We start from the raw sequence: 24,211 nt of genomic DNA, 5'->3' as shown, positions 1-24,211 counted from the left end.
TCTCTAGTGAAGAGATGAACATGAGATGGTGGGATCACTAAAGAAGGAATGATTTAGTTTATCTTAGAACAAGTAAAGGTAGGTTTTTGAAGAAGTTTGTTTGGTGAATGGAGCACAGAGAATATTTGAAGCAAAAAGAAAAAACAACTAGTACGGAACCAGCATAATGTTTAAGGAATTACAGCTAGTTCTATGAAGTGTGAAAGAAGTGAGAGTGTGGTCATTCTTGTTCCTAAGCAGTACTTTTCATTTTTGTGGTATCCTTTTGTAGGGAACAGGGGAAGGAGACATTACCAGAACCTCTGCAGTAAGTCCTAGTCTCCTGCGCGCCACGGCAGCACACAGCAAATTACAGGAAAGGTAGAAAAATGAGACTGAGAAGAAGCTGAGCTTTGGGTCTGATCAGTGCTGCTCTGGGCGGCAAAGACAAAAGCCCCCAGCTTACCGCACCGTTTATTCAGTACTCAGTACATCACGAGAAACAAATGTAATGAATGACTTGCACAGAGTTCAGTACATCCGCGTAAACAAGATGTAACAGTACAAGAACAATGAGGAACTGAGTAGATGTTTGTTCCTCCCAGGATGTTTCTTGTCCTGGAGAATCACAGCATCACTGGATCATTGAGGTCTCAGTTTTGACTGGAGGCCAAAATGGAATTATGTCTTGGAATTCCATAGCTGGGCGGTAGGCAAGAGAACTAGGCTAACCAAATGATTTTACCCTAAAATTATGTAGCATTGCTCCCGACATCCTTTCTCCCTTTTTGAGAAGCATTTTCCCTCAAATAAAAGAATATGTCTTGAAGAGATGAGATTGGAACTGTTGTTGCTTAAGTCCTCCTTATCCCCCTGTCCAGATCCCCAGTTCTTTGCTTTCAAGTGCCTCTTTAGACACCATCCTCAGATCTGGAAATGTGCTTTGGATCATGATACTAAGTCATTCTTTTAATGTACTTTAAATAGTTGTTTTTAAGGAATCCTGAATGTAATGAGAGTAAACTGAATTACGTGTTTCAGTACTCAGACCAGTAGTAATTAGTGGCTTAGTTGATCACTCTAGGACTGGCAATCAGAATAATGTCTTGATTTCCACCATCCATTAGAGAGGCTGTAAGTGATGGCCATGGAGAAAGCATAGTTACCAGAGTCTGCTCTTCCTTTTACAGTATTTATTTATATCCTGCTTCAGACAAGAAGGATTGAAGATTATGTCCAAGTAAATACATTGTACTGAAAAATGTGCATTACAAATCAGCAAGCAATAAGCAGCCATTATACATAGCTAACATTGAATATAAGATTTATCTATGTGGTAATTAAAATAAAAAGAATTATAAACTGCCATATTCCCCAAAGGAGAGAAAATATAAATTGTTCATGAGAAAAGTTGTTCTTGCAACTTCTCTAAGAAATTTCTCCTCTGTGGTTTTTATGTACATAGTTCTGCAATAGATGACAACTTCAATTCCATTTCTACTATAAACACAATGGCAGATTACATACGATAATTGTAGTACAGTGCTTAGTAAAAATGAGGGCATAACATTAAGTGAGTATCTCCAAGGGTAAATTTGTAAAAGGTCAAAATAAAGTAATTTAAAGTTGTGGTTTTCTCTTGATCTTATTTACATAAGAACAAACTATAGTTTACCAAATGAATAAGCTGCTTGCATTTCAAATAGTCCCATTTTAGACTGGCTTTTAACAACAGTTACTCAGTGTATGGGCTGCTGTAGCATGTATATTGTTCATTGACAAAAGGTCAATGTGAGTTAGAAATCAAATGAGAAAATTATAAGGTTGAGCTTGGTAACCTATAATGGAAAATGACTATAATTTCATTATGACACTGGTCTGGATAGGTGGCAAGCCACTTTTGTTGAAGGTGGATTTCAGGAATTTCCAGTCAAAACTACAACTTATTTTTCAGTTTTTAAAAAAAATTTCTTATTAACATATGTTTGCACTACATAATGATTATAGTCCTTGTGAGGGGCTGATACGTGTATATAACACATCTTTTTTTTTTTTGGTACCAGGGATCGAACTCGGAACCTTGTACTTGGAAGACAGGTGGCAGAACCACTGACCTAAATCCCTGGCCCCATAACACATCTTAATTCTTTTTTAAAACTACAGTTTTTTTCTTGAAAGCTTTTTTGTCCATTCTACTGTGCTTAATGATCAACCTATTTTGAACCATAGACTGGCAATTCTAAAAGTTTAATATGGGCATCATCTGGGGTCTATGTCTCAGTCACAGGAGTCCTGTGCCTCACACAGAGAGGGTATCTGTCTTGATATATCTGACGTAGAGTTCAGGAATGTACATTTATGACATGGACTGTCAGTGATTCTGTTGGTGGTGGTCTGCAGTTCCCACAAGAAACATTGTCACAGAGCAGTTAACCTAACTGGGGCCTGAAATGTTTAAAGCATGTTATATCCCATCTTCCTTGGGTATGGAAAATAGTAATACACTCCCAGTTCTGCCTTTCTAATGAACTGTCATTATGAACGCCTTGTCAAATACATTCATAAATATTAATAAGTTAATTTCCTTATAGGGTTATTGGATAACAATTGATTAAATTGTGGAAAGAGGCTGCTAATATATTTACTTTGCTCTCTGTTGGTAAACAGACTTACCAAATTTCAGTCATATCCCTGCCCACTTTTTAAAAATCAGACCATACATCTCTTGGAAAGCATTCTCTTGTACTTTGATTTTTCAAATAAAAATATAATACTGATTATTAGTATAACTGTAGCTGGCTAACTCTATAAAGCACTTATGGTATGCTAAATTCTGTTTTGCCTACTTTACATATAGTTAACTCCTTCAAATGCCCTGTAATTGCTGAAATTATCCCTATTTTGTACACAAGGAAATTAAAGTACAGAAAGGTGAGGGAATTTTCCCAAGGTTACACAGTGGGTCAACATAGATTTTGGGGCACATATGAGTACATGAAGTCAGAATTAGATCGATCCAGTTTATTTACATAGAGAAAAGACTCTCTTCCCTAAAAATTATACTTTCTTACTGTTTATCCCATATTTCACCATAAAATAACAGTGGTGAAGAATTTTTTTGCCATGTTTGTCTTATGGGAGAACTTCCCAAAGAAACCTTGGAATTTGTTATAGAGGAAAATGCTCTAAAATGTGGATGTAATGTTCAAAAGTTTAAAGAGTTTGTTTCTTTTGAGTGAATAGATTAGCAGAGTTTTAGCTCATGGACCAGAAGAGTCTTTGAAATGTTTAGGTTCTTCTGTTTATTCAATGTACTTAACTGAAAAAGCATTCAAAATCTCATCTCAATCCTGATCAGTCAGCATCTCTCCCTAACTTCCTCTCTCTCCTACTCTCTCTATCTCCTTCCTTCCCCCTTACTCTCCTCCCTCCTCGCCCCATTCCTTACTGTCTACATTGAAAGTTTCATAAAGCAAGATCTAGATCTATTTTCTATCCCATGATATGTCTGGTATGTAATACGTGGTAGTGCTCAATATTTTCTAAATAATCTATGAATAGAATGTTTGTTAGAACCTTCTTTGCATTATTGCTTTATGCCATACTAAATATGACTTTATTTTGATAAAAGTATGGGCAAAAAAGCCCAACAGTAGAAGGTAAAGATGAAACATTGTTTAAAGTTTATTCTCTACCACATACCTTTCCTTTTCTTTGTCTCATTAGGGGAATTCATCAGTGGTCAATCTTGATTAAAAATCTTTTATAAGGAGACTTTTAGAAGTAGAAGGGAAAGGAATGAATATGAGAAAAGGGAAAAACGGAAACAAAGTCCTTATAAATAGGGAGGGGTAGAGGGGAGTTGAAGGGAGGGCAGGGGAATGGGAAAAAAACAAGAACCAAGATATATTATGTAAAGGTACAAACTCTCAATGGTGAATGTCATCATACTGTATACCTAAAATGTACCAGTGAACTTAATGAATTAAAGAAATTAAAAAAGAGAATTTTCACAGAAAAGTACAGCATATTTTCAAAATAAAATAAAAGTAGAAATCAGTTTACATTCCCAACAGCAGCATAGAGAGGTTCCTTTTTCCCCCAAAGCCTCACCAGCAATTGTTATAATTTGACTTCTTGATGATGGCCATTCTTTCTGGAGTAAGATGGAATCTCAGTGTTGTTTTAATTTCCATTTCTCTATTGGCCAGTGATGTTGAGCACTTCTTCATGTATTTATTGGCTGTTTGTACTTCTGTACAATGTCTGTTCATTTCATGTGCCCATTTTTTGGCTGGCTTTTTTATTTTGGGAGGTCTAATTTTTTTATATATATTCTAGCTATTAGTCCTCTAAGGAATAGCTGGCAAAAATTCTTTCCCATTCTGTAGGTTTTCTTTTCACTCTGTTATTTGTTTATTTTGCTGTGCAGAAGGTTTTATTTGATATGCTCTCATTTGTTGATTCTATTTCCTGGGTAACCAGGGTTCTGTTCAGAAAATCCTTGCCTACGCCTATGAATTCAAGAATTTTACCTATTTTATCTTCCAACTATTTAAGTGTTTCTGTTTTAACATTTAGTTCTTTTATCCATTTTGATTTTAGTTTAGTACGTGTTGAGTAATATTGGTCTGGATTTAGTCTTCTGTATGTGGGTAGCCAGTTTTCCCAGTACCGTTTATTGAAGAGGCTATCTTTCTTCCAGAATTAGAAATCAATATGGAGATGCTTCAAAAAACTAAAACTAGAAATTTTTTTTTTTGGTACCAGGGATCAAACTTGGGACTTCCGCTTGCAAGACAGGTGGCGGAACCACTGAGCTAAATCCCTGGACCTCACTAGAAATTTCATTTGATCCAGCTAATTCCCTTTCTAAGAATTAAAGACATCATCTTATAGTGATATATGCATACCCATGCTTATAGCAGCACAGTTCATAGCAACTAAATCTTGGAAATACCAGATTTGTCCATCAACACATGAATGAGTAAAGAAAATGTGGTATTTACACACAATGGAGCACTACTCTTCCATATATAAAGATACGCTTGACTCATTTGTAGGTAAATGGATGCAACTTGATATCATAATGTTAAATATCACATGATTTCTGTTATAAAAGTTAATCAAGTTATAAATAAGATCAAAATAAATGATTGTTAATAAGCAGGGGGATAGATTTTTCTCAAATAGGATGGAGGGTAGAGGGAAAGGGGATGAAAAAAGGAATTGAGATGTGTCATGTACATGTACCAACTCCACACGAGGAATGTAAGCATTATGCACTACAAACATGTCTAATAAAAAAATACTCAAAATAGAAGTCAGTGTGGGAGAACTGTGTTCCACCTTTAGAGGAAACAAAACTAGGAAAGAGGTGATATTTGATTTAAAGCCAGTGATGTGGTAGTTTATTCTCTTTTAAAAATCACTTTATTTAAAAGTATAAATTGTTTAAGGATGTTAGATTATCCTCACAAGTGGCTGCAGGATGAATTTGTAGAAACTCCCACCCTCCATTTTTCACTGTTTGGTAGGCTATTGTTAGCAGATTCATCTAGTAACAAATATTGATTAAATACTATATGCCAAGTACTGTACTTTTCTAAATGCTGGGATTACAGTGTTAAGTAAAACAGAATCTTATATTCTAATTGAGAAGTATAGATGATAAAATATATTATATATTAAATGTAAATAGTTATAATTACACATTAAATATAAATAATTTGGAAAATCATTGAGAAAGCAGATAAAAAAAGTTTGTCTAGCCAGACATGGTGTCACACACCCACCTGTAATCCCAGCCCTTGGGAGGCTAAGGCAGGAGGATCACCAAGAGTTCAAGGCCAGCCTGAACTACATAGAAAGACTGTCTCAAAAAAGGGGGGGGGGGTTTATATGAGTACCATTTTTCCTTTTCATCAAGGGGGCCTAGTCATTAGGTATAGAGTTACTCCTCAGAGAATGCTTCTGGCTGGGATGCATGCTTTCATAATGTAGGGAAGGCCAACATATACTTCTAAAGATTAAATCAACATTTTGCATTTATTCTGACTTTATAAGAGGAAACTCTTCCCATCAAAATATGGTAGTGATATTTTAGGATCCTATTGGTTTATAATCCCATGAAAACTGACAAAAGTTGAGTTAATTACCTCTTAACCGCTCTTCAGATCTGTAGCCAGTTAAGATGATAACATAAGAGTCTGTCATAATACTCTACTAGTTTTATTTCCGATAAAGCTAGCAAGAAAATCTGGCCTAGTTTTATCCAAAATTGTGCTGGTTGATATTTTTCTGTAAGTGACTGGTCCTTGAGATCCTTAGAGTCTGAAGAACAAACTTCCTTAACTCACAATGAGCTTTATACCCTTTAAGATCTGGTTTTGAAGAAACTGAAAATTAGACCTGTCTTTTTCCCAGCAGCCAGGCATAGGCCTGACCTGACCTGTGTTGCTTACCACAAGGCAGCAGGGAAGTGGGATACCTACACTTCATGCCAAGACAGTAGCAAAAGGCATGCCCTTTATTATCATTGTCTCAAGTTTTTTTAGTCTGTTATTCTTCTTCACCCTACAGGATAGTGAATAAAGGATGGAGAGAGACCAGATGTGTTCTGCTGATATTTTGCTTGCCTTGCGAATAGAGTGAAAAAAGTGGGCAGTATGAAAATTTGAGCATTTCTCTTGTTCTAGCAAACGCAAGATGGGAAAAGGATTAACATAAAATTCATAAGGAGCACATGGGCCTTAAGAGTCAATTCTTTCAATTTTCTAAAGTAGCTATCCTTACATAACTTTTGCCTTTTGTAAGTGTTGAAAATGTTTGTTTTAAATTCATTTTAATCAGGTTTATGGGTTGCAAAGAGCAAATATTTATAGAAGCTATTTTGAGAGAACAGTGTTATAGTTTAATTGCAGTAAACACAGGCTCAACAAATATGCCCATCATAAACTGCTTTATAATATACCTGACCATTACTAGTTCATACTTTATATGAAATATTCTAAAGATGAAAAGTGAGTTAACAGAATTCGTTGAAGTTGAATTTGATATAAAATTTTATTAATGAAGCTAATACTTTATTATCATTCATTCATTAACTATTACATGTGGTTCCCTTTATTTTTGAGAAGAAAACTAACTATAAAAACTAAAGGTAACATACACTTAAAAAATGTTTTATATATGCCGCCTGCCTTGCAAGCTCAAGGTCCTGAGTTCGATCCCTGGTACCCAAAAAAAAAGTGTTTTATGGTTTCATAGACCATTACTGTTGTTTGATTTTGTAATTGTATCAAATACTGTGTATACGTTCATGGTCCAAAGGATCTAAAAAAAAAAAACTGACAATATGTTATGGATCAGCTAATATTTACAGGAGAATTTCTTTCTGTAGATATTAAAACTATAGAATAGTAGCAGGCATGGTAGATAATTTTTGATTGAAGGTAAAGATCCTATTTAAGAACAACACAGTCTTATCAAGAAGTGAGATATACATTAAGAGTTTATTTTTTGATAGCTGCCAGATGGCTTTTTGGGTATAAACCTGTTCTAAGAGGCAGATTGTCAAATTACATGACCACTTGAAATTTTTTTGACTGTAATTTGTAATGATAGGTTGAGAAAGTTTTTGTAATTGGTAAAAGGAATAAGCTAGAATTGAGAGTGTTTTACTAGGGCTAGCTAAAATTTTTCTCAGCCTAAAAAAAATTATATCCTTTCATGTAGCCCCATAAGATTTAGGTGCAAATGCATGTGTGCTGTTTATTTTTTGCTGATTAGTAATTACCTTAGGAAACTTGTAGGAGCCTATTTTATATATTGCTGGCTTACAATATATATGATTAAAAGCATAAAATAGTGTAAATTCCTGACAGTGTGAAATCAAAAGAAATACTTTCGGCACCATTATTAAATGGTTTTAAGCAGTATATTTTTATCTATCTTTACCAACTTTACCAACTTGTAATTTATGACTGTTTTTTCCTTGAGTGCTATAATATGTAAATTATGTTCATATAATGGAAATATATCCTTTATTTTTCTCAGAAACAGATTGTACTAATAAAACTGGCCACATGTATAAATTTCCATTAATATGCTGAACATTGTATTTTCTTTAAAGTCTTCCATTTGTTGTAGAGTTCTTACCAGAACCTTAGTAATCATGTTTCGAAACTCACAAATTCCTTTAGGGTTAACCCACCCCAAAGACTGGCTATTTCTTTCATATTCCTGCCAGTCATCACATTCTAATTGTTGAAAGGTTGGCAAACAATCTGTTCCTATTATCTGTGTTCTTATCCAACACAAATTTAAATTTTCAACACCTCAACTGTGTGCTGGGTTTTTTTCTTAACACAATTGGCTGAATCGCTGCTATTATGAGTGATTCTTAGCATTGACATCAAAGTGCTTTGTGCCTCCAGCCTTCCACTCACAGTCTCAAGCCCTTGGAAGCAGTGCTGGGCTTTCCTTTTAATTTGAGCTCCCAGATTTAATCAGAGTTAACTGGCCAGCAACTGCAGTGATCAAACAATACCAAGGGTCACCGGTTGTGTGATTGTGCTCTGCCCCACTTCAGAGAATGCACTCCAGCATTTCAGCAAGACTTATATGGGGATAATTGACCATAGGCAGGTGAGAGAGCCACTCAGAAATATAATGAAAGAGGAAAAACATGGGCGAAAAGTGAAAAAGAAAAAATGTGTATTTTCTAGCACTGACTGATTCCTGACATTTCCAATTCCAGGCCAGGTATATACCTAAATAAACACCTCTTCTTGCCATTTAGAGGTAACATAAATGAATTTCTGTGTGTTAAAACCCAATCATAACTCACAAGTTTAGTTTATTCCGTGAAAAAGTACCAAGCTGAAATTTAAAAGAATTAGGTTCTAACCTTGGGCAACTTACCTTTGAATCCTCTAGTTCTAGTACTTAATATATGATTAATATATAATTATTATTAGCTCTAATTTTCTTTCTTACTTTTAAATTCTCTTACTTCTAATAAGTAATTTGTTGACTCTTTTTAGATGTTGAGGACGTGTTCACTTCCAGATCTCTCAAAGCTGTTCAGAATCCTAATGGACATTCCCACTGTAGGAGATGTTCAAGACAATCTTGAAATTGATGAAATTGAAGATGAGCACATTAAAGGACCTTCCGATTCTGAAGACATGTAAGCATAATGTCATTCATAAATACCAGCATTAATATAATTTCTGAATTGATATTTTTAAAAACATTCTAAAGAAAGTAACTTATCTAGACATTTTTGAAAATGATCTGTACCTGACTCTTCACTACTCTTACCTTTTTACAACTTAAAGTATGGTCATGCAAATTTTGATAATGTACATCTGCCTCTAAATTATTTAGTAACTTAATTTCATTTGAGAGATATGAGAAAATGGTTTCTGTTAGTGTTCATTATCTTATTTACCACTGAGTACTGGTACACTGGCTTGCATATAGTCATTTCTTAGTAAATATTGGTTAAGTGAATGAATGTTAGGAGGCTGTTTAATAGTAGAATAGCATATGATACAAAGATTACAGTGGGGAATTATGAGTAATTAATATTCTATACTTCCCCAGGAAAATGACCAGAAAGCTCCGCCTATTTTTTTTCCTCATGTCTGATTTCATGGCCATGTCAATGGGGAGTTGGCACACACGCTAGTGGTTTTGTTTGTGTGGGATAGGGAAAGGGATTACTCTGTGTGTGTGTGTGTGTGTGTGTGTGTGTGTGTGTGTGTGTTTTCTGAAAGCTTGTTTGGTGATTCTAGCAGGGGAGCTTAGCTACTCCTATACCCTTGACCAAGGAAATGGTCTTCCTCTATCGGATATGCTTACTCTCTTCGACTGAGCACGCAGCTTGGAGGGATGCACGTGGAGCAGTGAGGGAGGAAGGGGACACCCGCCTAGCCAGCCAGATCAGCCAAATCAACCCTGGTGATCAAATGGATGACAGATTTTGCAGCTAGATCGCCCTCACATCCTGTGTGTATGTTCTCAATGTAAATTGATTGCTTTTATAAAATTCCTTTCTTTATGATTCACGGCAAGTCTAGATTTTGGGGGGAAATGTAATCAACAAGCTTCTGAGAGCTGTGGGGAGTGGTGGGCCCTTAGATAAAAATCCTCCTTTAACTTCTTCAATAGTAGTCAGCCCTCAAATGTACAGTAGTCAGCTCAGACAAATGTTATAAGCTTTTTGGGTAAATAAAATGAAAGTATCCTTGAATAAAGTATTTGTAAATGTACAGTGTATTCAAATCACTCTGAGAGAGTGAATTAGAATTTGCATGATTTATAATATTTTAAACTTGTTTCTGCTTTTTGTCTTTTCATTTAAATATAAACAACTCATATGTTTGATTAAAACCATTTTGTCAGTCTCACAATTTTTCCTGCATGAGCCAAAATAACTGCATCTGACACATTTCGTTTTTCTGTTTCTCTTAAGCTTTGCCCCTTGCTTTTTAAATTTCTAATGAAACTTTATTTTTTAAAGTTTACCTTTTTTTCATTTTTCTTTTTTTTCTGGTACCAGGGATTGAACTCAGGACCTTGCACTTGCAAGGCAGGTGGAGTGCCACTCAACTAAATCTCCAGCCTTACCTTTTTTTCATTTTTAACAGAGCTCTGTAGATTTACCTCACAATTTAGAGGAAAAGTTACTTTTTATATTTGATTCTTTTATTTGACAGTGGTCATTAAATACAGTGGTACCTCAATTTACACATGCTTTTGTTTGCAAAAATTTGATTCACAAACAGAAGCGCTTGGCAAAATTTTGTTTGCAAACTCTGCATCAGGAGACAAACACGACCAGAGCCATCTTTCCTATGTGATCACAAATGTGGCCATCTTTTCCAAAATTATAGAACAAATTGAGTTCATGAACTGAAGTACCACTGTATTTTGATTTTTGTGTTTTTAATGACCCTACTGCCCATACAGCACCTTTATCATTGACAAACTGCTGAGAGGTTTTCTTTCCAATAATTTAATAAAATCCTCAGTTTTTAACTGAGTGAATTATAGCTTATTTGTGGCTTGTGTTCTGTATTGCTTAGAATTCTCTAAAAGAACAGAATCAATAGAAAAATATATATTATTAAAATGTTGGAGAAAAAACTGTTACCCAGCACTTTGTCAACCATAAAGGTGCTGAATGTTGTTATTTTTACCAATAAGGTTATTAAAAACACACAAAATAATTAATGAGCATAGTCAGTATAGAAGAGTAAAAGATGAAAAGGTAACTCCCTCCAAACTGTGAAGGGACTTATTAAGTAGGTTCACAGGATCAAAAGCAGGAGAGTCCATAATGGCCTTCTGTTTATGCTAGAGAGTCAGAGGATCCAGTATCTGCTCATTCCAAGAAGCTGGAAACCTCAGATTAAGAGGCACCCAGGATGCAGTGCCAGTCTGAGACTGAAGGCCTGGAAGCTCCCCGGAGAGTCACTTTGTGAATTCGTATGTAGAGGCTAAATAAGCTGGAGTCTGGTGTCCACAGGAGATGGCAGTAGCAAAAGATGTACCCACTCAAACAGAATGGAGCTTTTCAAAACACAGGCCAATTTGCTCCTTCTTCCCTTTTTTTGTTCCATCTAGGCTGCAAGCCTATTGGATGATGCCACCCACAATCAGGGCATGCCTTGCTCCCTCAGTTTGCTGATCTACTTGCCAGTCATACCTGGATACTCCCATACACACCCCCAAAGATATGTTTTACTAATCTGCTAGACTTTTCTTAATCCAGTCAAGTTGGTGATTAAGGTTAACCATCACATGTTCTTTTAATTACTAGCTGATGAAAGAATTGGATTTTAAGAATTAGAAGCCTTCGGTATTAATTTAAAAATCTGAAAATGAAGTTATGTTTTAAAGTGTCACTGTGTATCAATATAGGGAAATTTCACTTGATATTTGTCTTTGAAATGTCCACATTTTCCTCAAGGTTCTATAACAAGAAAGCCAAATGAAAAGTGAATTCAGTACCTGATTTTAAAGTACCTTAAAATTGGCACCACTCCTACAACACCCAAGAAACATTCTCGTATGACTTGCTTCTTTCACTTAAAGTAGCATACGAGTACAGTGGATCTTCGAGTTACGACTGGCCTGACATATGAAAAACTTGGGTTACGACCAGATTTTTAGTTTTAACTTATGAACCCAGTCTTGAGTTACAACCCAGATGCCAGGCACTGTGCTTCCTAATGGTCTCAGATACAGATTTAAGCATTAAAAGAGTATCAATGCAATTATAAATGAAAAAAGTAAAATCACAATGGACACCATTAAAATCCAGAGGATTCAAAGAAACTATTTCAAAAACATATTCCAGTAAATTGGAGAATCTAGAAGTGGATAAATTGCTAAATAATACAACTTCCCAAAATTGAACCAAGAAGATACAAAAATCCTGAAGAGGCGAATAACAAGCAATGAAACTGAGGCAGTAATAAACAATACCAACTGAAAAAAGCCCGGGACTTAATGGATTCCCTACTAAATTCTATCAGAACTTCAGGGAAGGACTAATGCTAATATTTCTCAAACTCTTCCATGAAATTGAAAGGGAAGGAACACAGCCAAACTCATTCCTTGAAGCCAGCATTACCCTGATACCAAAACCAGACAAAGTCTCAAGAAAAACAGACAACTGCAGGCTAATACCCTTAGTGAACATAGATGCAAAAATCCTCAATAAGTTATGTGCAAGCAGAATACAACAAATCATTAAAGAGATCATTCATCATGACTAAGTCACCTCCATCCTAGGAAAATCACATGATCATCTCAATTGAGGCTTTTTTACAAAATATAACATCCATTCATGATAAATACCTTGATGATAATAGATATATAAGGACCTTACCTCAAACTGATAAAAGCCAATTATAGCAAAGCCACAGGCAACATCATACGAAATGCAGAAAAACAGAGCATTCCATCTAAAATCAGCAATAAAACAAATGTGTCCATTCTTACCACTCCTCTTCAGGGTAGTACTTGAAACTTTGGCCATAAAATCAGGCAAGAGAAAGAAAAGCAGAAATAAAAGATAAATAAAAATAGGAAAGGAGGGCCGGGGATTTAGCTCAGTGGTTCTGCCTCCTGCCTCGCAAGTGCAAGTTCCCAAGTTCGATCCCCGGTAACCAAAAAAAAAAAAAAAAAAAAAAAAAAAAATCAAATATAAAAAATAAGAAAGGAAGAAATTAAACTATCTTTGTTTCCCGATAATATGATCCTTTACATAGAAGACCTAAAAAACAAAACAAACTCGACCAGAAGATTCATAATGCTAATAAACAAATTCAGGAATGTGTCAGGATACAAAATCAGCACACAGAAGTCAATAGCATTCTTGCAAATCAATAATGTACAATAAAATAAATCAGGAAAATACTTCTACTCATGGTAGCTCAAAGAAAAAAAAGTACAGTGCATTCTCAAGTTACAACTGGCCTGACATATGAACAACTTGGGTTAATTAATGGAAAATTCCTCTGCCTCTTGATAGCTATAGCATGTACCCAGGTAAACATCCAGATCTCAGGTGTATTGACCTACAACCAACTTGAGTTACAACCAGCCTTCAGGAACCAATCGAGTTCCTAAGTCAAGGGTCCACTGTACATACTTAGTAATCAACATAACCAAGGAGGTGAAAGGCCTCTGTAATGAATACAACAGTACTCTGAATAAAGAGATTAAAGAGTACATTAGAAAATTGACATCCCTTGTTCGTGGACAGGCAGAATCAAACAACAGTCCATATTACCAAAAATGATCTGTAGATGTACTACAGCTCTAATCAAAATACTAACAGTATTCTTTACAGAAGTAGGAAAAAAAAATCCTAAAATTTATAAAAACTAAAAGAGCCTCAGAAAAGCCAAAACAAACCTGACCAAAAAGAGAAAAATGGAAGACATTACAATCCTCAATTTCAAGTTACATTATAAAGCTACAGTAATAAAAACAGCGTAGTCCTGGCACAAAAATAGACATGTAGACCAGTGAAATAAAAGACACAGAAACAGCCCCATGAGCCTTCAGACATCTTTGACAAAGGGACCAAAAACAAACACTGGAGAAAAGATAGTGTATTTAACAAATGGTTCTGGGAAAACTGGTTGTCCATGTATAAAAGAATTAATCTAGACCTATTTCTCTTTTCAGATACTAAAATAAAATAAAAATGGGTCAAAGACTTGGATATAAAAACAGAAATGTTAACTCTCCAGGAAGATAAAGTAGGTAAAATACCTGAAGACATAGGCACAGTCGAGGACCTCTGAACAGAACCCTAGTTGCTCAAGAAATTATTCCAAGAATTAACAATTGGGATTATATCAAATTTAAAAGCTTTTGCACAAAAAAAGGAAACAGTCAAGAGTGAAGATGCAACCTACAGAATGGAAAAACTTTTTTACAGCTCCTTCTCTGGTACATAAAGAATTTTTTTTAAAAAAGACCCATATTAAAATTAATAATTCTCAAAAGAAAATACACATAGCTAATAAATACATGAAAAAATGCTCTGCATCTTTGGCTGTTAGGGAAATACAAATTAAAACAACACTCCAGTAATAATAATAATAATAATAAACAACAAATATTGGCAAAGATGTGGGAATAAGGGAACTGTTCTGCATTGTTGGTAGGTGTGTAAACTGGTACAACCACAGTGGAAATCAGTATGGAGATTCCTCAAAAAACTAAAATTAGAAACTCATGTTTGACCTAGTTATACATACCTCTCCTGGGTATCTTCCCAAAAGAGTTAAAGTCATCATATTACAGTAATATATACATACTCATGTTTATAGCAGCCTAACTCACAATAACTAAATTATAAAAACAGCCTATGTCTATCGACAGATAAATGGATAAAGAAAATGTGTGTGTGTGTGTGTGTGTGTGTGTGTGTGTGTGTGTGTAGATGATGGAGTGTTACTCAACCATAAAGATAAATTTGAATCATCTATAAGAAATGGACAGATCTGGAGGCTGTAATGTTAAGTGAAATAAACCAAACAGATTAAATATCACATAGTTTCTCTTATATGAGAAACTCAAAATATAAATAATTTGTTAAAAAAAATAAAGGAGAGATGTTAAGGTACAGGGTGGGAGGATTACTGTTAGAGATGAGGATCAGCACCTGGAGGAGGGGGAGGGGGAGGGTGGGAAGAAGGGGATCAAATATGACCAAGATAGTGTGTGTGTGTCTGTGTGTATTCCCCAAAATGAATGTAATTATTATATATTCCAAATACATACTAAAAATATACTAAAAAATCATTTAATGAGGTGAAAAAATACTTTGATTCAGTTTCCATGTCTCAACAGTTTTTGAGGTTAAAATTTAAATAATAGGATGAAATTGCTTAATATGCTAAAATACTATTAAGTATGATACTTATTGATATAAAATATAAGTAAATACTATATAAATATAAACTAGCATATACTTATTAGTAATTTAGTTTCTGAAGCAGTTCAATCCTATTTTATCTTATTTGTATAAACTCATTTATTCCAGTATTTATAATCCCACTAAAAATAGAAATAATACCCTGATCAATGCCTTGAAAATAAGATTCTGTAGTATTATGATAGTATATTCTAATTACACAGGAAAGTCTATTATGTATTTTAGAAACATTTTTGAGAATACATACCTAAAGATCAGGTTCCTGGATCATCCTGTTAACCTGAACATATATTTCCATCTCTGTAAGTTCAGGGCTAGGGGTTTAGCTCAGTAGTGAAGTAGTTGGCCTAATGTGTAAGAAGCCCTGGGTTTGATCCCTGGCACCATTAAAAAGAAAAATTTTAAAGTTCAAATGTCCAATGTCCATTTACATGGAAAGCCTTTCATATAATGTATGACTGTTATATATCCACATGAAGACTTTGACTAACCTTTAAAATTATATAAAAGAAAATTTTGAATACTAAATATTTGTTCTAGAAAGAAATAAAAAACATCTTTAGTCTGACTCCTTAAACATCAGCATTGTTTCAAAATTTTTAAGCAATGAATATTGATGGTTATGTCATTCTCTTTGGCAAATCAGGACCATTTTAAACAAGTCACCTCCTGGCTTATATATCCCAGAATATGTGTCATGTGCTATTTATCATGTCATATTTATCTTCTGTATTCATTCTCATTTTCTTGTTAAAAACTACATAGGTTTTTTTTAGACTTCTTTTTATCTACGATTAATACTTTTAAATACAAAGAAGTGTATACACGGGGCCGGGGATTTAGCTCAGTGGTTTCGACGCCTGTCTCGCAAGCGCAAGGTCCCGAGCTCAATCCCCAGTACCCCCCGCACACACAAAAAAAGACTAAAGGAATACATATTGAGTTAAAGTGATGTTTCAAAATCAGTAACATTTCAGTGATGTTTTATTTTCTAAATTCCAGTGTATTTGAAGAAGCTGACACAGATTTACAAGAGCTTCAGGCCTCAATGGAGCAGTTACTGAGGGAGCAACCTGGTGAAGAATACAGTGAGGAGGAAGAGTCGGCCCTAAAGAACAGTGATGTAGAGCAGACTGCAAATGGCACAGACCTGGCAGATGAAGAGGACAACCCCAGCAGTGAAAGTGCCTTGAACGAAGAATGGCACTCAGGTGCATGGTCGTGTTGTGGACCTTTTTCTTTTCAGTGTGTATAAACATTTCAAGTACAGTGTATTTTTCTCATATTTGATATGAGCCATATTCAACTTTAAGACTAAAGCATGGGTTTGTGTCCCTGCCTTTTTTCTTTTTCACACAAATGTGTATACAGAGTTAATCCATTTCTTTCCCATTAAATTATGGCAATGATTTTTGGTAGATTTTTATTGTTCCTTGTTCTCCATTTCTCGGCTTATTTCTCCAGTAATAAGGATAACTTAATTTTTAACATTTTCATTTTGTTTTGAAACCATTCTTTGTTCATAGCATTACCCTTAACATGCATATAATGCTCATACATTTCACTATTTGGGATGAAGAAGTAATGTGGAAAAAGATTCTTCAGTAATTTTTTTTCAAAATATCTTTAGTATGTACATAAGAAAAATATAGAGTATTTATAATTTTCCAGTGTTTTCCCAAAATGTTATGTTGTGTGTCTTAGGACATCTGCCATTTGTGTGCTTTATTATGTTATGATCCGTGTTTATTATCAACTTTGAAAACACAATTCTTAGAATTGACTGATTCAATGTAGAGCACAGAAGTACATTTTTTCCCTTTATTTACTAAATTAAATGATATATCTAGGATTTTTTTAGCTTGGGAAATCGCTAGAAATTTTTTTTTAACCTGATTTACTGTTTCTATCTAGTGACAACTGTTTATATTAAAAGTGTAAGTAGTCTACTTCAGTGACATTATTCACATGCCATAGAATTTTAGTCTAGGGAAAGAAGTATTATTTTTATAATCATAAAATATCTTGTATTTATTTTTATTTTTTAGATAACAGTGATGGTGAAGTTACTAGTGAATGTGAATATGATAGTGTCTTCAACCATTTAGAGGAACTGAGACTTCACCTGGAGCAAGAAATAGGCTTCGAAAAATTTTTTGAGGTTTATGAGAAAATAAAAGTAAGTAAAATGTTAACTGAAATTCTTTTGAAATTTGCTCTGTTTGAATACTAGAGATATATTGATGATCTTTATTGGTCATTAGGTTTATCATAAATACATAGTAAGTAAAGTTTCCACTTAGAGAAAATTAGTTTTGAAATGTTAATTTGTATTTGGAAATTTGTAGGCTATTCATGAAGATGAAGATGAAAATACCGAGATTTGTTCAACAGTAGTTCAAAATATTTTGGGAAATGAACATCAGCATCTTTATGCCAAGATTCTTCATTTAGTAATGGCAGATGGAGCCTATCAAGAAGGTAAGATTTTTCGTACATGTCTTTATATTTTAAATAAATATGAGAAAAATAAGATGACAAATGTAAATTGATGACCTTATATTACATGTACTTTGCTGAAATCAATATTAGAATACATACTACTTTTAAACAATTATCAAATTAACTGTCATATATTTTTACTAATGTATCATACAGTTTTATTGACTTAGGTTAACATCTTTTAATTTATAAATAGCATTTAAATAAAAGAAATTTAAAGTCACCTAACCAGATAGCTCTAGAAATCAGAATAATTCTTATCAAGAATGTGATATCTAACTTTTATACACATAACAGTTTTGAACAGGAATTTATTTTTAAATATTTCCCAAAAAATTAATCCCTTTTGAACAACAGTGAGCAACCCCAGGAGGAATAGAAAGCGCGTTTCTTTTTCTTGGGAGAGAGTGCTAAGAAGGGTCAAAGGGGAGTACATGAAGGAGAGAAATCTGAGTTCCTTGACAAGGCGAGGGTGCAAAAACGAAAGGGGAAGCAGCGGAGAAAGGGACAGTGAGAAAAAGAAGTTGGGAATTGTAGTTTTTAAGGAGCCATTTGCTGGTCATGGATCCAACGGCTCGGCTGAGAGCATTTATAACCTCATACCCAGTGACTTGAAGGAGCCTCCCCAGCCTCCTAGGATTATGGTGTCACACCTGAATACATACGTAAGCGGAGTGAGGAACTGAAGAAAGCCCAGGAAGAGTATGATCATTATATCCAGGAAAACCTTACGAAAGCAGCTATGAAAATGTTATCGGATGAAGAAAGAGTTGCAGTTCTCCAGGGGCTGAAGAAGAACTGGGAAGAGGTGCACAAAGAGTTCCAGGCCCTCTCCGTCTTCATCGACTCTCTCCCGAAGAAGGTGCACAAGCAGAGGCTGGAAGGAGAAATGAAACAGCTGGAGCATGACATCGGGATCATCGAAAAGCACAAAATTATTTACATTGCCAATAAGAAATAGGTGGTCTTTAGAGGGTAGTGATATAATGCAGGATAGACATGGAAAATATATTAAAACAAAATTTTCAAAGACAACAATTCTATGAAGAAAATAAAAGTAATCTTACATACAAAAAAATTAATCCCTTTACTTTAACAATTTATGCATAAACTAAAATTGATGGTTTTGAAGTTGATGTTGAATTTTAGTGATGTAAATTTTCATAAAATTTACAAGATAAAATTAAATTTTAAAAAGTATTTGGAAAAAAATCAGCATATCTGGCAAATGAGTGCAAGCAATATAATATGAAGCCAATAATGAAGTCAGAATACAGAGTACATATTCCAAATGTCTCTAATTCTTTAAAGACAAAACACAAATTTGGTTTTGATATTTCTAGCAAAGCAGGAAACTTAAGTAATTAAATGAGTTACAGTGTTCATGGGACAGACCACATTAATTACTCAGAGGACAGAAATTTTTTGGTATTGAAACCAGTGTAAAAACTTCCCATGATGCTTAAGAAGCAACTATCATACAATGTTTGTCAAGTTTGAATAACATTTGAATCACTTAAGGAGAAAAAGTTTTTTCCAGGAGCAAGAATCCAAAGATCCACCCCAGAATAAACTCAAGTGTTAGTCTCTGGAAATTTCTGTCAGTTTTGAATTACCATTATAATATGGATGTTTTATTTTTCTAAATAGTAAAATATTATCTTCAAAATAAAAGTGTATTTTGTGTGTTTGTGTGTGGTACTTGGGATTAAACCCAGGGCCATTGTGCTGAGCTACATCCCCAGGCAAGCATTATGTAGAATTTAGGGATTTCTGGTTTTATTAAGACCTTAGGCTCCATCTTCTAAAAACAGTATTACAATGAAAAATATCCTCAGTAATTCTTGTAGTATTTGGATTTCATGAGTCTGTTTCTCATAATTTCTCATAATATGTCATAGTGTAAGTTGCTGGCATAAGGCCTGAGGATGATTCCAAGTAAGTAAATCTGTGTAGAGTATCATACCAGTTCTGTTTGCATTCAAACTGTTCATCCTTCAGGCGTTCTCCACAGTATTTTCCATGGAACTTTTCACACTAATCAGCACCAATATGCTTAGGCTTTAGCTTTGCTTGTCATGTATCTGAAGAGTTTTTATTTTGCTTTACCTCTTAGGTAGAGTCTGTAATAATCATTTGAACCATAAGGTAAAACTGACATCCTCTTTAGACCGCTGAGTGGCTTCAAAAGGATACGTGCCTACATAGAAGGTTATGCCCCCTCAAAGACCCAAGAATCAGGCCAGGCTAATAGATCCCTCAAGAAGCAGTATTGGATTTTCCGTAGCATACAGACAGAAAGGAAGTAAAAACTCCAAAGTTCTGTAGCATAAAGCCTGGCAGCAATTTCTTTAGCTTAGACAAAAAGAATATAAAGCAATTAAAGCCAAATGGCAATCTTTTTAAAAAACAAAAACAAAAACTCTGGTAAACTTTAAAAAAAAAAATCTTAGTACAGCTCATAAAATGTTATAACTTAATAATATAGCCACTACATAAACTAGTTGTAAAATGTATATTGCATTATTCAAATATTCAAATAGCTTGCTGGTTTATATGGTTAATTATCAGATAGGTAAATGTTAGACAGTAACTGGGTTTAGAATATAAACCAGTCTGTAATCTGACCAATATTTTAGCAATCTTATAGACAGTTGTCTTTTAGCCTATATTTGGAGATAATAAAACCATGTGATGATTACACACTTATTTTCTGTAGTGGATGGGAGAGCAAAAATGGGAGAGAGTACAAAATTTTATCTAGCTGACTCAAAAGTAATATCGAGTCATTAAGGTATGTGTTAAAAAGATCGTTTAAGCACATTCCTGTTGCATTTCACTGGAAGTTGAGTCCTGAAAAGGCAGTCTAAACAATTTAATTTCCTTGATACTGTTACAGTGGAGGTTTGGTACAACCTCTCAGTAACTGTACCTTTTAATAAAGCTAATACTGATTCGTCCATAGCAAGGTACTCTCCAATGTCAGAAGTCAAAACTAGTACAATTTGTAAATTAATTAATACTATACTTAATAGGTTCCTCCACAAGAAGAGGAGTATAACAGTGGTCAGTGGTAGACTGATGAGGGTACTAAGTACTCACATAGAGTAATAGCACTAGCAGCCAAGCTCACAGATTCTTAAAAGTAAACACATACCTTCCTTCAGCATTCATTTTAGATGAAATGTTGTGCTATGTTTATATAACGATTCTACATAGTAGTTAAAATGATTCTATACAGCAGTTAAATAATTTCTATCAGGGCTGGGGATTTAACTCAGTAGTACCCATGCCTGCCTCGCAAGCACAAGGTCCTGAGTTTGATCCCCAGTACCAAAAATATTAACAATCTTTTCTATTCATTAGTCAAAAAATTATATAATACCACTTATATAATGTTTAAAGGCAATTTTGTTAAGTTGTACATATATTTAATAAAAGTGGAGGCCAAATTTAGCTCAGTGGTGCCACCACCTGCCTCACAAGCACAAGGTCCTGAGTTCGATCCCCAATACAAAAAAAAAAAGTAGAAAACTATAAGAGGGAAGAATATACATTAATTTCAGTCTACTGAGTTTGGAATGTAGGTCAGTGGTAGAGCACTTGCCTAACATGTGTAAGGCCCTGGGTTTGATCCAAAAGGAAAGAAAGAAGGGAGGGAGGGAAGAAAAGGGAGGGGAGGGGAGGAGAAGGAGGAAGGAAGAGAAGGGAAAGAGGGAAAAAGGAGAAACGAGGAAAGGAGGGAGGAAGGGAAAAAAGAGAAAGGGAAAGAGGAAGGGGGAGAAAGAAAGGGAGAGAAAAGGAGGGAGAGAGGGCCAGAACATATAAATACAAGGTTAATTACATTATCCCGTAACAATATGCAGGTATTGAAATTGATGTGGAATATATCCATGATTAATATTTTTCATATGGAAAACTTGAAAACTTTATAGAGATCACCTATACCTACTTTGTGGATCCGACCATTAACATTTTTAATCTTCCTTTATCATCTTGCTTGCTCTTACTTATCCTTCTTCCCGTTCATAATATATTTTAAATGGAAAAACTCATGTCTCAAAACTGTATTTTGGTATAATTTTTTAAAACATATGAATAATAAATTTTGAAAGATTTATATGTAATTATTAGCTTTGGTTATCCTCTGCTGACTTTTGCTTCCCACTTTATTCTTTCTTACATTGTATGAATATCTTATCAGTATATACTATTATAATGAAAACTGCATTGGCGGGGGTACCGGGGATTGAACTTGAGACCTTGTCCTTGCAAGGCAGGCAGCAGAACCACTAAGCTAAATCTCCGGCCCAATTAAAACTGCATTAAATCTCTTTTCCTTTAGTGTGAAAAAGAATTTTTTTTTTACTAACCAGATACAATTTGATTGGAAATAAAGTAAATTAATCTTTTTGTATTTTCAACAGATAATGATGAATAATCCTCAAGACTTTCTTTAATCCTCAACTACATGAAAGCATTTGAATTTGGCTCATCAGAATAACAAGCTTCGGTGGGAAATATATAGATTATTTATAAGAAATACTAGATTTAAGATGAGCATGCTTATTGCATGAAAAAGATGGAAAAACATGATTTCTCAGTTAAGATTCTAGCATTTTACCAATTTTATTTTGTTTGTTGAATTTTATAGTTAAATACTACAGAACATATATTTGATCAAATCACCAACCAAAGCATAAGCAGCATTGACCCAGAATTGGACTTAATGATTTTGAAAATTTACCGTGCAATAAGGTAGCTTTGACTTTGAGTAAATGTCTTTAGATTGAAGAAATTATTTCTGTCATGAGAGACCTGCCTATGGTTTTTCATTTAAGTAGTTAAGCATGGCCTTTTTTTTTTTTTTTTTTTCCTCTGCTGTGCTTGTTTTCATCCTGGCCAGCAGTTCTGCACTAAGTAACCTTATCAAGGGCTCTATTTAAATCTTTACATTTTGAAGTGGAATTTTTAGCTTTGAAGTTTATATCCTCAAGTTATTTTTCAACCAATGTGTCTCTTGAACTAGCTGAGTGGAAACAGGCTGTAGAAACAGTTTTAGAAATCATTGAAAGATTTGATTATGAATGATTCACAACGTTGTTATTTTCTGATATTTAAAAAGTTGGTTAATTCTACTTCTTTTAAGGACCAGAAATATTATGTCTTAAAAATTTAAGCTGTGAATTTTAACACTGACCTAGCATATAGTATAAAGTTACCCTTTTTTTTTTACTTCCTCTCATGCATATGCTTCAGTGGCAATGGGAGGTTAAGAAAGGAAAAGGAATCATCTTTATTTTGATAGTGACAGTTTTGGTAACTAATGTTTGCCTTTTTTATTTTCATTATGAGAGGATTTACTTAGGTTATTGACGTGCTGGTCACACAGCTTCACTTACACTGTTCCAAGTATTACATGGTTTCATTAGAGATGCCTACTGTCCAGATGTTTTTAGGAATAAAAGCAGAATTTTTGAGCCTCTGAGTACAAAGCAGCCTGATTAGCATAATCTAAAATTTGAAAAATAAAATCTTGCAGCACTATCAGTACTATGTTAAATTTATTATGTATATTATTTTCTAACATCCAAAACTAAACAGTTGATTTTTATATGTTTATTTTATATTACTATTAAATTTTTATTGTCTACCTGAAGTAAATCATTGCTTGTCTTTATTTATTAGCACTTTTCTCAATAAGATGCTTTTGCACAGAGCCTTGAATAATTGATTTTGTCTCTGATGATTGCCTTTTTTTAAAAGAGGAACATTTTAATTGTATACTTTAATTCTCTACAATCCTGAAAGGTGAGAATGATTGGAGGCAATATTTGTTAATTTTAAACTATTAGAAAAGCAAATAATGGTATAACACAGTAGAAAAGAAGCTGTTTTATCCGATACTTCAAAAGATGTCATATATACAGAGATAGGGATTACAAATAGGATTTGTGCCATCTCTAGTCAGTTGGAGGTGAATGGCTCTGGAATGTTATTATGGAAAGGTTGTACCAATGAACCAGAGAACTGTCATTGTTCAGTAAAGTCTATTATGGGTGTCAGTCATAAAATGTAGGTACATCTGTAGTTCATAGATTGTTAGATCTAAAAAGGAATTATCAGGATGCTTTGGTCTTATCTCCATTTAACAGGCAAGAACATTGAGTTATAACATGAAATTAAGTCACTTATATAAAGAGGCAAGGTTAGGCCAGTTCCCAGGTCTTAAACTGTGCTTTTAGTTGCACATTCTTT

The 24,211-nt window shown here is 34.2% G+C and overlaps 1 protein-coding gene across 9 annotated transcripts in view; it reads left to right on the top strand.

The window, feature by feature from the left end:
• Positions 1 to 23,617, top strand: part of Nek1 (NIMA related kinase 1) — a 182,049-nt gene extending 158,432 nt beyond the window's left edge. For all 9 annotated transcript variants that reach the window (XM_021264929.2, XM_021264927.2, XM_087217007.1 and 6 more), the window contains 5 exons: positions 9,027 to 9,172; positions 16,454 to 16,662; positions 17,500 to 17,630; positions 17,800 to 17,932; positions 22,381 to 23,617. In XM_021264929.2, the coding sequence (XP_021120588.2) occupies positions 9,027 to 9,172; positions 16,454 to 16,662; positions 17,500 to 17,630; positions 17,800 to 17,932; positions 22,381 to 22,394 (633 nt within the window). In that variant the 3' untranslated portion in view covers positions 22,395 to 23,617. The remainder of the gene's footprint in view (positions 1 to 9,026; positions 9,173 to 16,453; positions 16,663 to 17,499; positions 17,631 to 17,799; positions 17,933 to 22,380) is intronic.
• Positions 23,618 to 24,211: the final 594 nt, after the last annotated feature.

The sequence above is a fragment of the Heterocephalus glaber genome, unplaced genomic scaffold (assembly GCF_053883595.1).
Source record: "Heterocephalus glaber isolate CG9 unplaced genomic scaffold, H.glaber_assembly_v1.0 deba00001461, whole genome shotgun sequence".
Taxonomy (NCBI): Eukaryota; Metazoa; Chordata; class Mammalia; order Rodentia; family Bathyergidae; genus Heterocephalus; species Heterocephalus glaber.
This window is presented reverse-complemented; position numbering and strand designations above follow the sequence as displayed.